The sequence below is a fragment of the Hippichthys cyanospilos genome, chromosome 7 (assembly GCF_059441005.1).
Source record: "Hippichthys cyanospilos isolate Australia breed blue-spotted pipefish chromosome 7, RoL_Hcya_1.0, whole genome shotgun sequence".
NCBI lineage: Eukaryota > Metazoa > Chordata > Actinopteri > Syngnathiformes > Syngnathidae > Hippichthys > Hippichthys cyanospilos.
In genome coordinates, this window is record NC_142375.1 from 12,652,994 (window position 1) to 12,665,787 (window position 12,794).

At 40.6% G+C, this 12,794-nt stretch overlaps 1 protein-coding gene across 5 annotated transcripts in view; it reads right to left on the bottom strand.

Moving 5' to 3' along the window:
- Nucleotides 1-12,794, bottom strand: part of slit2 (slit homolog 2 (Drosophila)) — a 98,557-nt gene that overhangs the window by 2,968 nt on the left and 82,795 nt on the right. For 2 of the 5 annotated variants that reach the window (XM_088418957.1, XM_088418961.1), the window contains exons 25-36: nucleotides 12,192-12,355; nucleotides 9,730-9,762; nucleotides 9,289-9,413; nucleotides 9,081-9,178; nucleotides 7,672-7,811; nucleotides 5,492-5,515; nucleotides 3,862-3,955; nucleotides 3,577-3,714; nucleotides 2,237-2,477; nucleotides 2,028-2,158; nucleotides 1,803-1,957; nucleotides 103-457 (exon numbers count right to left, since the gene is read on the bottom strand). In XM_088418957.1, coding sequence (XP_088275083.1) covers nucleotides 103-457; nucleotides 1,803-1,957; nucleotides 2,028-2,158; nucleotides 2,237-2,477; nucleotides 3,577-3,714; nucleotides 3,862-3,955; nucleotides 5,492-5,515; nucleotides 7,672-7,811; nucleotides 9,081-9,178; nucleotides 9,289-9,413; nucleotides 9,730-9,762; nucleotides 12,192-12,355 — 1,698 coding nt within the window. The remainder of the gene's footprint in view (nucleotides 1-102; nucleotides 458-1,802; nucleotides 1,958-2,027; nucleotides 2,159-2,236; nucleotides 2,478-3,576; nucleotides 3,715-3,861; nucleotides 3,956-5,491; nucleotides 5,516-7,671; nucleotides 7,812-9,080; nucleotides 9,179-9,288; nucleotides 9,414-9,729; nucleotides 9,763-12,191; nucleotides 12,356-12,794) is intronic. The other 3 variants (XM_088418959.1, XM_088418958.1, XM_088418960.1) reach the window with 3 other exon arrangements.

The following is a 12,794-nucleotide window of genomic DNA, read 5'->3' on the forward strand; positions in this document are numbered from 1 at the left end:
TTGATACAGATTCTTCCAAAAATGTTACTGGAGTTACCATTGCTTAAAGGTGCCAATTCATGTTTGAATGCCGCTGGGTGTTTTTAATATCGTCTAACTCACTTGTTGCCATCACAGGGGTTGTTGACTTGCTGGTCGCAAACGGGTCCCGTCCAACCTGGGTGGCAGGTGCAGGTAAAGCCCCGATGCCCCGTCGGGTAGCAGTCCCCCTGGACGCAGGCGCCTTTCTGGCAGGGCTGGCAACCAGGCTCCACCCCTTGACCAAGCCACTGTCGACTGGTGCTCTGGGCAGCCCCGGCGTCTGAGCTTCCCGACCCCAGTCCCGCTCCGAGGTCCTGCAGCTTCCCGTTGATGTAGAGGTTACGGAGACAGCCGTGGAAGCTGGTGCCATTTCGTCCACCTGAGCTGTGCTGCAGGGCTGACAGACCTCCGGATGCTGAGGCGAGCTCTGGCATACCTACAACACATTGGCGAAGTTCAACTATATGTGAGGGGTGAAGATAGATTTGCATTGTTCGAGATTAAACTATGGATGTCTTCCAATTTTCTGCTTCTTAACCCCTCCCTGTAAAACAGAGAATTTAGTTACTGGCCCTGCTCATCTCCAGCACTTGTGGAAGAGTACCACTTTGAGTCTGGATAATTGTACTATTGGCCCAATTGGCTCAGCAAAAAACCTTGGCGTGATTATTCGACTCAAATCTCTTCTCAAATGCCTGTTAAGAACACTATGAGAAATGCTCACCCTATTCTGTCTCCTAGAGATACTGAAACATGAATTCCTGTGTTTGTTACGTCCCGCCTTGACTACTGTAATGTATCGTTTTCTGGACTTCCCGTGACTAGCATCAAAAGCCTACAGACAGTAGAAAATGCAGCAACAAGACTCTTGACAAGGACGAGAAAATTCGATCATTTTACCCAATTCTAGCCCACATGCAATGGCTTTCAGTGCACGTGAGATGCGATTAAGAGCTGTTGTTAAATACTTATGACCTTGCGGGCTAAAAATAGTTTGCTGGATCCCTGGCTTTTTCCATTTGCGTGCCAGTGCTCTGGAATGGCCTACCTACGGAATTTTGCGCAGCCACCTTCGTAGAATTCTTTAAATCACGACTAAAAAAACATTTCTACACACAAGCATTTATTTAATGGGTCTGTCTGAAAGCAGCTTTCTTCTTTTGCTTCCTGGCCTCTTCTCCTGGTTCGGGGAGTTGGTTGGCTGGTGAGTGGCGAATTGAATGCTGATGTCCTGACTTGCATCGATCAACTGAGGCGTGTTTTGAAATGGGCCATCTCCACTGCGGTGCTTCTGTTAGAATGGACCCAGTAGGCCAGACTGTGAGGAATACCATACCTGATGGCATCGTCACACTGTGTTATTTTTGGCACTGGCATCTAGTGCAACCTGTAGAGCCTGGAAGGAGGCTCCTGGCATCTGCGGTCCTCTCTCAAGGTTTCTTGTTGTTTTGCCAGATGGGTTGTTTGAGTATTTCCTTTTCTCTTCTGGGAGCTTCGTTCAGGGGAATGCCGTTGTATATTTGGAATGTTCTGTGTGATCCTATCTGTGATTTCTTTTTCACCTGTGAAGCCCTTGGATGGACACTGGTGATTCAGGTCTATACAAATACATTTGATTTGATTTGCTTGTTAGAGAGCTGCAGAATATTATAGCCCTCTAAATTCCATCACAGTAACAAACATATACCGTACATTAAAAAAAGCATCATCGAGCCTAAACCAAGATGGTATCATTGAAGCCACCTGTGAGCGTGTGCTCGTCAGGCAGATTCTGTTCTTACCTCCCAGGTAAAGTGGGGAGTCCAGACTAAGTGTGGATTGTTTGCTGATGGAGTTGATGGATTTAGGCGTCCCTCCATCGATGGACAGTGACAAAGTTTGGTCCGCCGCTACCAACTCCACCGCGTGGAAACTGCCATCGTTCACCGTCTCCACACTGAGTTACAAACGACATCGCTCAGAACCGTGTGAGCAAGAGCGCTTTGGTTTGCTTGTGTGGCACATACCTGTATATGGCAGAGGGAGGGTAAGAGCCAGTGTCATAGCTGACCCGAAGGCGTCCCCGATAAAGCTCCATCGCAATGTGATCATTATCACCCTTATATAACAGCACCCCGCTGTCCTCATCTGTAGCAATCTGAAAGCACACCGGGATCGGCGTGAGAATTTATTAGGAGTTCGTTACGATCCGTACAAACGTAACCCTCATCCACACCTGCAGGCTGATGTTGGTCTGTGGTGAGATCAGTTTGGAGGGAAGCCGCAAGTAAGACTTGCGGTCCACAAAGTTGACGCTGACGAGCGTCTCGCAGCGCTCGCCCTCGTAGCCTCGGAGACATTGGCAGCGGGGGTCGGTTGCCATGACGACACACTGCGCCCCGTTGAGGCAGTCGTGGTTGTCACAGGGGCTGGTCCGAGGAAGGACCATCGGCGGGGATAGGTCGCAGAATAACCCGCTGCATTACATGCACAAGTGTGATGGAAATACATAGGAATTAGAAATACTACAGCATTTTTATGTCTGAACATGCCTAACACACTAAAAGAAGCTTACAGTGCAAGTACAGTACCAGTTCAAAGTTTGAAAAGATTTTCAATACTTAAAAACAAATCTTGAATTGTAGATGAATATTTGAGACATTATGTGGAAATGTTGATGGGATTATTTATTTAACAAAAAATGCAGTTGAAATATAATTCTTCAAAGTAGGCACCTTTTGCCTAGACAACAACTTTGCACTTCACGGTATTTTCCCACTCAGCTTTCTTATGCTAGTATGACTCACAGCTGTGCATAGGTTGACACAGCATGGGTTTGACACAATTCAAATAAGGTATCTCCTTACCTTTGACTGCTACTTTAAATACATCCAGAAGGTGTATTTTTATTTCATTTTTGGGTTATCATTAGCTTATTTTTTTTGTCTGTATGCAATTTTAGCACACATAACATAAAATAACATAACATGGATAACATAAAATCCTGAGTTCTTAAGAGCAAAACTTGTTCTTTTCTCTTTCTTTTTCTTTTTTTTACAGCTGGACCAAATTAATAAAATGAACTATATGTGATGTACACGTGACAATACAAATTACTTTTTCTTTTTAACCTAGATACAGTGCCCATTTATACAGAGCCAGTAGTTTTTCACGATGTTTAATAACGGAGTTGAATCACACTTTTTTGAGTAATGTACATGCTTCTACTTCAGTGCAATGTCCATTACATGTGCTTTTTTTTGTAAATTAAAAGGTACCACCATGTATAAGTTCAAACAATACATAGCTATAGCTACTGTATGGTGCATCTATTGAATCAACACAAGAGAAAGCAATCCTCAGTTTTAAAAGGACCTGGTAACGTCAAACGTCTACAGTATTGCTAATCAAGCAATCCAAAATTCTTTATCTCTCTGTGTGTATATATATATATATATATATATATATATATATATATATATATATATATATATATATATATATATATATATATATATATATATATATATATATACGTTACCAAAAAAAATAGATCATGGAATCTATGTTCCTCACCTGTAGCCCTCTGGACAGACACAGGTGTACCCATTGATGGCATCAATGCACTGACCACCATTCTGACACTTGTTTTCATCACAGTCATTATAGTCCAGCTCACAATGCTCTCCAATGTAACCTGGGGTGCACTCACACCTATGATGCACACACACACATGCACACGCAGGCATTAAAGATTAGCAACATGCATTAAAGCATTTCCCACATAAACCCAAGTATTTACAGAATACTCATGGTAACAATGACAACTATTGCGCCTGCGTGCACGTCTTGTTTACTCACTTGTATCCCTGAGGGGTCAGAATACACTTTGAGTCGTGCTGACATGGGTTCAATTCGGGCGCACAGAAATCTAATTTTTCTTCACAAAGCTCTCCTGGGAACAAATGCACAAAAACGTACTTTCAGCTTCAACAACTCTGACAAGCCAGTAGATACGTGGGTCTTTATGTGTGCGCATTATTTGATGGATGACTCGCTCGTGGGCAGGGCTAACGCAGAGGTCTGACAAACGATCTCATCTCTGGGATCGTCGTGTCCCTGATGATATTCCCAGGCGCATCCTGGTGCTCCTCAAACTCAAAACTTTTAAATTGATTAAAAAAAATCATGAGGGAATAAAACAGAGCTTCTGTCATCCACAGTGGGGATAATTATAGACTCACTTGGGGATCTGTCTGTGATATGTGTAGTGATGTGTGATATTTATGCCTGTTAAGAACAATTAGTGCTAAAAAGTGTTGGTAAAGTTTATAGAGCGGCATTTTCACAGAAAGGCAGATGGAGGAAATGGGCGTTTATTTTCAAAAGTCACATTTTGCTCACTGTGTAATATCGACAGTTAAGAGTGCGAATGTAGTTAGTTGTGACTCATTGTATCACACACTGTATTTCAAAGCGATGAAAATGTATGTCTTCTTTTTTCTGTGTTGGTGGCCTATTTTGGGGCTGTCATTTAGTGTGGAATATTCCCATTTTGATCAATTATCCTGACCTAGGCTATCCAAACTACAGCCACTTGAAGTCCACCATCCATTTTCCCGTGGTCTGCGGCACATACTAAAAATGATATTTGACATGGCCCACAAGCCTAGTTTAAAAAAGCCCCAAAAAGTCTGGAAGTGGACAAAAGTGTGAAAAAAGGGTGTAAAAAATGGTGTCGCCACTAACAAACACATTGGTTTGTGTACAATACAGGCCAAAGCTTTCCACACTTTCTCATTCAATGTGTGTGTGTTTTTGTTTCTTCTCACGGAAGACATCAAAGCTATAAATGAAGACATGTGGGGTTATGTAATAAAAAAAGGGATGAAACATGTTTCATATTCCAGTTTCTTTATAGCCAGCCACCCCTTTACTCTGATATGGTTTGGCACACCCTTGGCACTCTCTGGATAAGCTTCAAGAGTAGTCATGTGATAAGGTTTTCACTTAACTTGCGCCTCCTTGAGGTTAATGAGAGGAATTTCTTACCTTGGGACAATTGGGGTTGGGACAATTAGTTGTGCTGTGCGGAAGTCTTTAATATCTATTTTATGTAACTTTCACACTTTTATAACACCTTTCTACTATATTTCAATGTCGCTAGTCATACTTTTGAAAACTCAATATTCATATTTACTGCAGTAAACATACATAACAATAATTTCCACTACACTATCAAAATCATTGCAATTGAGGGTAGTCATTGGAAAAGCAAATAACACACGGCAAAAAAATACGCATTTGGCAGCAAGCAACACTTAGAACAAACAGTGCTACATTGAAAACAATTGGAAATTCAGGACATGCATTTTGAACACCGTACACAAGAATTACATGCCTGAATGAATTGCAAATTTCCAATCAGCACTGTTAAATCATTGGAAAGAAGGGAGGAGGGAGAGAGGGACAGCGAGAAGAACCAACTAACCTCTCTCCACCTCATTGGTAGCAGCTGCAACCACAGAAAAGACAGCGGATGGCGGAAAGCACAGCGAGATGAAAGAGAGACAAATGACAGCGAGACAGAGAGAGGACACCACCGCAAAAGTTAGCAGTCACACATGATTAGCGCAACGCTAAAGCAGGCACACAGCAGGGCAGCGTTAGAACAAAGTAGATCAGTGATTCCCAACTACTGTGTTGTGACACGTAGAAAATGATCCAATATGACTTAATTGCTCACGATGAATAATTCTCAATTTCAATTTTTGCCAGTGACATAATGCAAAACAAAGAAGATGAGTGAAAGTACATATAGTAATCTACGTATGCACCTGTTACCAATTCAAGAAGAACGCTTTTTTTCACTAAACAGTCACAGACTTTTGTGTGCAGCATACCCTTGCATATTTGCAGTTCACATTTCACAAATTTGCTTATTTGCCCATATTTATCCCCATGGAACATATTCACTTATTTTCCTTTCAAGTTCTCTTTCTGAAATGCCCTAAAATGCCACAAGATGCTACAAAATCCCCATATACTGTAGCTAGAAGTTGGGGTTAGAAGAAATCTGTTGAGGTGATGAATCAATTCATTACTGTCATAGTTAAATCATTATTTTTTAAGATGTTAATGTCATTTAACATTTTTAAGTTTATTAGATTAAATTATATTAAAATATATTTTATTGTCATTCTCAGGGATGCACTTAAGTGGTACGTGGGTACGCATACACGCATGCATGACACAAATCACCGATGCGTAATGTCGCGTGCTTCACTTTGCGCATTTGCTTACCTAACCTTTACCCATGACAACAAGCTAGACATGCACGTCACATGTCTTCCTATTCTGATGATATTTATTTGTTTATTGAAGCGGCTCGGACTGGCTGTCGCAGATGCGTATCATTCTCGTGAAGGTGTGAATGAGATCGTTGTCGCTTTACAGTGACAAAGAATTTGCCTCTGACTTCCTTGGACTAATTAAACTGGGTTTCGAACAAACCACGCAAACCACAACCGGTGGACTTAAGAAACTTTTCAAGGACACGGGCTTGAATAACGTGACGTCGTTGTGTGCACACAACTAATGTGGGAGCGACACCGAGAATGACATTGAGGAAGACCTTTTAATAAAAGATAGAGTGCGTACCAAACACTACGTCATGGGACTCATGCAAGGGAAAAAATTATGTGCCCTTGGTACAAACCACATGTATAAACACAGGTAATGAAATGCTTCATGCTTTCTGTATGCTCATTCGATTCATTTATATGCATCAGGCTTCTTGTTCTTAATCTGTTGGGAGTGGGAAAACAAAGGTCAGTCACACCCCGAAGTAGTTCACAGGCAGAAGGAAGACATGAAAATGTAAAAAGCATATGAGAGTTGTCGGTCTGATGAATGGTAATTTGAACGTTAAAAAAATGCTACAACGAAAATGCTACAAAAAATGCTCCTTTGATAAAGGAGTGGATAAAAGAGATAAAAGAGTGATACACGTTCTATGTAAGGAGTTTGCTTAGCACAAAAGCAGCTCAATGTAAGCCTACCACATAAATGCAAAGCACGTAGCTGTGACTGCAGCCACAGCTATAGCAGCAAAAACACTCATGTAGCAAGCCATAGCAAAACTCTTTGGCCAAAACGCACCGCCTTTCAGCAAGTCTGTCATGGGCAGAAGTGAGAGGGAAGGGAAGGGTTCTATTTAACTTTATCTTCAAATGATTTTGAAACAACATGATGTCTCCTGAGGGTCTGAATTAAAGGTTGCAGCCAGAACTTGAGACCAGTCTCAAATACAGCAGATGGTAAATCTGCATTTGTTAAAAAAAATAAATGACTGGGGCCACTTCCTGTATTTTAGGAGAGTTTAAAAAGACATTAATTAGCTCAATTAATCACAGATATAATTAATCTTGATTTTTAAATCTCTTGACAGCACTAAATACATTTTTTTATATTTCAAGCATTTTTGAACGGGTGTCATCAAGTGTTTTTAAGCAAATAGTCAAATTACTGTACACACACACACCAAGATATTTCTGTTTTGTTTCGAATGTAAAATATGTGCTTCAGCTCTATAAATGTTGAGAAACACCAGAAGAGAGTACTAGTGTGCGTTTGCGTGTTAACATCAAGAAGGCATTAGCCACGTTTTACCTGTATACTCTGGTGAGCACATGCACGTGTAGTTGTTGATTCCGTCGACACATGTCGAGTTGTTCTCACAGTCGTTGTCTTCGCAGTCGTCGATGTTCACCTCACAAGAGTCGCCCTCGAAGCCCTCGGGGCACACGCACCTGGGAGATTGCACGAAGACATGCATGCGCGCACACACACGCAGACACACGCAGACACACACACATAAACACACAGCACTGTCAGCATCATTTACATATTCCCAGAAGAAGGTCATTACTCTGTTGACATGAGCGTGCCTTGAGTCAATAAGTACTATTCACACAAACACACACGGAACACAGTCGGCGAGCTGTATTACGAGCCTAATAAAAGATCTCAAGCGGCATGGATGGATTAATATCTCATTTTGGTGTCAACACCAGTTTCTCATTCTGACTACCCAAAGCCCCCCAATACCATAGAGGGAAAAGCTATGATACAAGATGAAACAAGACAGGTATTTGAATATAAAAGAGGTGCGAGCTGCACGTAGTTTCATTGTCCGTGTCAGCAGTTCATTCCCTAATGGAAATGGCAATTAGCATCCCGCCTGCTAATGAAGATAAGATGGCCTGCGTGGAAGGTTACGCTCGTTCTGAGACATAATAAGGAAAGAGTGGATTCCGTCCTGTGATCGGCCATTCATGCTATTATACGCTCTATAATCAAAACAAAGATTTAAGTATCTTGCATGTTAATTCCTTTTATTCCACAAATTTGTGAGGTGTGTGGCGAACCAATGACAAATGTGAAATATAGATCTGCAACTAATGACGATTTTAAAAAATTGATTCATCCATCAATTATTTTATTAATCAAGTAGTCGGCTTATGAAAAATGTGTTTTAATATTATTTCTTTGTTAAAAAACTGAACATTTTCTCAAATTGACTCAGAAGAAAATAAAGATAATCATATATTTTTATTGTTTGTTTTTCTGGTTTTGTCTGTAACCTGTCACAAAAAGGGTTAACATATTGATAACTCTTTTTCAAAGGAAATACCAATATTTCTAAATATCTTTTTTCCTGTTAAACAATGATAATCTTTCTGCTTTTATAGAGGAAGAAGTAGTAGGACAATTTACAGTGCTCAATAAACCTACCATGTATGTTTATGGAATGTGGGAGGAAGCTGGAATTGCTGAAGAAAAACCCACAGGGGCACGGGGAGAACATGCAAACTGCAAACAGGAAGGTCGGAGCTGGACGGAAACCCATGACCTCTGCACTGTGAGGGGGACGTTCTAACCAGTCAGCCATCTTGCTGCCTCTCATTATTCTTGTTATTATTATTATTATTGTGAAAGTCTGATTTGGTCATGTCAAAATACACATTGAAAACAAATCACCAAACAATGACTGCAATCTAACAAAAAAGGAATCTCACCAGAAACTACTCCCTTCACCTTCCTTTAGATGACAAGTTCCTCCGTTCTGGCAGGGATTACTGATGCAAGCATGAATGGGCTCCTCACAGTTCTGGCCCTTTGTAAATGTAAGAGCAGTCTTTCATCATTAAAAACCCTCTCCACATTCACAAATACATGAATGCGTTGGTTTATTTCTGAGATCGGACTTAAAGACCATCTGTGTACCTTAAATCCATAAGGACAGGTGCAGCGGTAGTAATGCACAGGGTCACTGAAGCACGTGCCGTCATTCTTGCAAGGGCTGGACAGGCAGGGGTCACATTTAGCCTGGATGCTGATATCGACCGGGCCTGTTTGATGCAAACACATCAAATGCACCCAACACCACACACATGATCAGTTGGCATCGTTACGAGCTGGGACAATTTAGACTGCTCGGCCACACACGCGCGCAAGCACACACACGGTACGCACAGACATTGACTTGCACCGAGTGAGTGACTTTTGCTGTTAGCAGTCAGAAAAATACACAGAACAGGTCCAAACACCGGGGTTGAAAGGGGAAAGCGATCTAGGTGGAAATAACAAGGGATTACTAGGCCGGGCCGGTTTGAAGGAAGAGGGGGAAGGCGCGACTGGGGAGGAATATGTGATGGGCTACGTTACCTGGCACCAGAAAACCACAAGGCCCCGGGACTTCTAAAGTGCGTCAGTTAGATTAAGTTAAAAATAGGTTTCAGTGATGTGATCATTGTCATTAAATGATTCAGAAACAAAGGTTAGAGTTCACATTCAGTCGGGTTAGTTCGCTTAAGATTCAACCAAAACAACATTTCCATGCTCACTGGAAGCTTATGTACAGCAACTTCATATAAACCACTACCATATGTCTTATAAAAAATGTATGCGTTTCGATAGTTTGGTTTTTTTCTTTCAAGGCAGATCTCAATTGTAATCGGCGACTTGTGGTCTCCCCTTGGAGTCTTCAATTGTGCTCTTTGCAGAGATATTCTGAATGTGAAAAGTACACATTACATACAAGTACAGTGGAACTTATAAAGCAGAAGACTGATCCAAGATGGAATCGAACCGTGCTTTTCAGGAAAACTATGCCACTGAATTGCTCAAAATTTTGATGATACCAACTCTCGTCACGCACGGTGTCATTATATGATAAGACCTCAGTGCACTTTATGCTTTGACTTCAGCGCATTGAGCATCTTTTTAGCATTTTTAGTGGGTCCTTAGTCACACCTTTACAAAGGATGGGCCAAGGTTAACAGAAGGCTGAGTGATACGATTTAAGAAGTAGAAAAATACACACTAGGTGAGCTTCCATTCCCCTTAGGTTTGCACAAAATGCAAGTTGTGCAAAAGGAAGCTGGTAATGGAAAAAGGAAAACAAAATCTACCAAACATTGCAAAAAAGAAGGTGATTTTTGAGATGTGTCAAAGAATTTAGCAAAAATGTGATGGAAACACTTCTTTTTTTGCATTTGCACATGACCCCACCTGGCCATGTCCATGGGACGTCACATGACTAGTATTGCTCTTATATTTGGATTCCTGTTGGCTGCACAACATTAGTGAAAAACATTTAAGGCTTTGTGCGCCTGTCTCTGTGCGTGTGTCAGCGAGCAAACATGCGCTCGCTCCTTCTATTCCCATTTGTTTGGTCATTCAGAGTGCAGACTGGAAGCTAAGAGGAAAGCGCAAGTTTTTCTTTAACCTTACTTTGATGCATGCTCAGGCATACCTCGCGTCTCAGAAGGGAAGAACACTTCAATGAAACTACAGGTTGAAATTGTGTTTGTTTGAAATTGTAGAAATATTGCTTTTATTTTACAAAAACCTGTAATGGAAGGACTGCTGGCTAGGACCTATAAAGCTACACATTTAAGCAGTCATCAGGCTAGCTTTACTGTACAATACCATCTGAAGAACCTTTGGTAGAGTCCATCATGTACTTTCATTTATAAATAACCTTGTGGGAACAATTTGTGACTTTCATATCATCTGCCTTGAGAAAAATCCTCATTTCTCCAGTCATCACTGTTCAAAAGATCACAAAAAAAGCAAGTTTGTTCAACCGTATGCATTGCTTGGTGAAAGTTGGCTGGCAATTTTCTACTCTTTAGAGAAAAAAAATCTATACTATTTGTCAGTGCACAAGCGGATAATAATTTTACAAATGTTTCAGTAATACAAAGTGTTGAAGTATCTTGCTCTTTGTCACGATGCAATGCGAAGGTTTCAAGAAGCTTGCCATTTTTGGGGTGATGATTTTGGAGATATGAGGATTCTGCCTATTGCCAGCAATGTAATAATATATTGTAGGTATTTAATGCTATATTGTATGTATTGTGTTATACTATTAGCAGGGATGAACTTCTCTTGACACTTGTATGATAGTAAAGAAACAAATACGCGAAGACGAAGCACATCTGTGCTGAACTGGGGCTCCATGCGAGTGTGACTGACTGAGGTTGTGGACAGGTGTCTTTTATACCGATAATGAGTTAAAACAGGTGCCATTAATACAGGTGAGTGGAGTATCGTTCGACCTTGTTAGACCTCGTTAGAAGAAGTTAGACCTCTTTGACAGCCATAAATCTTGCTTGTTTGTAAGTGAGCAAATACTTATTTTCCACCATAATTTGCAAATAAACCCTTTAAAAATCAATGTGATTTTGAGGTTTTTTTTTCACATTCTGTCTCTCATGGTTGAGGTTTACCCATGTTGACAATTTCAGGCCTCTCTAATCTTTTCAAGTGGGACAACTTGCACAGTTGGTGAGTGGTTGTCTAAATACTTACTTGCCCTACTGTGTGTGTGCGTGTGTGTGTGTATCTATATATATATATATATATATATATATATATATATATATATATATATATATATATATATATATATATATATATATATATATATATATATATATATATAATGGTCATTTCTAGGGTAAATTATTTGTATTCCATCTATTTCTAATGAGAAACATCATTTCAAAATGATTAGTTTTTCCTATCGCAGAATCAACTGCGTCGAACCTTATAGGTTCCACATTTTCTTCTTACATGTGTTGCTGTGTTCTTGAAAGTAAAGTTAAGCACATTACTCGTACCTGTGCAGGTGAATTTCTTGGACGGCGTGGTGAGCAGCAGTTTGTCGGTCATTTCACCGGGCCCCGCACAGCGGGCGATGCCGGGCTCCTTGTAGCCGCTCTTCACCCAGTCGGACAGCCACTGCATGTGGCAGTCACAGTGCAGAGGATTGGCGCCCAGAGCCCTGCCAGAGACATGCGCACTCAATGCCAGGTCAGGATAATGTTTGGTTCACTTTCTATTGTAATTTATTGTGTGTAGGAATCAAGTGGAATAGCTTTGTTTTCACAGTAAAAAATATTTTATTGCACTATTTTAACAGGGAGCTAGACTGCCACAGGAATTCGACAAATATTTGGAGCTGTAAATCAAATTGAATGAGAAGTTTGTTGATCAACTTTGTGAGTAAAAAGAAACTGTCTTCTGTTGTGGATGTGGGCCAGTCTTAACGTTTATAATAATGAGGTGAAAGGTTGGGTGTTTAATTGCAGGGAAAGCACATAATATAGTTATAATAATATGCTAAGCAAACCCTTAAGAAGCATTATGTTGGAGAAATACAAAATCAAAAAAGAGGTTATATTTATTGTTATCACAATAAAATATTGATCCAACATTACTTA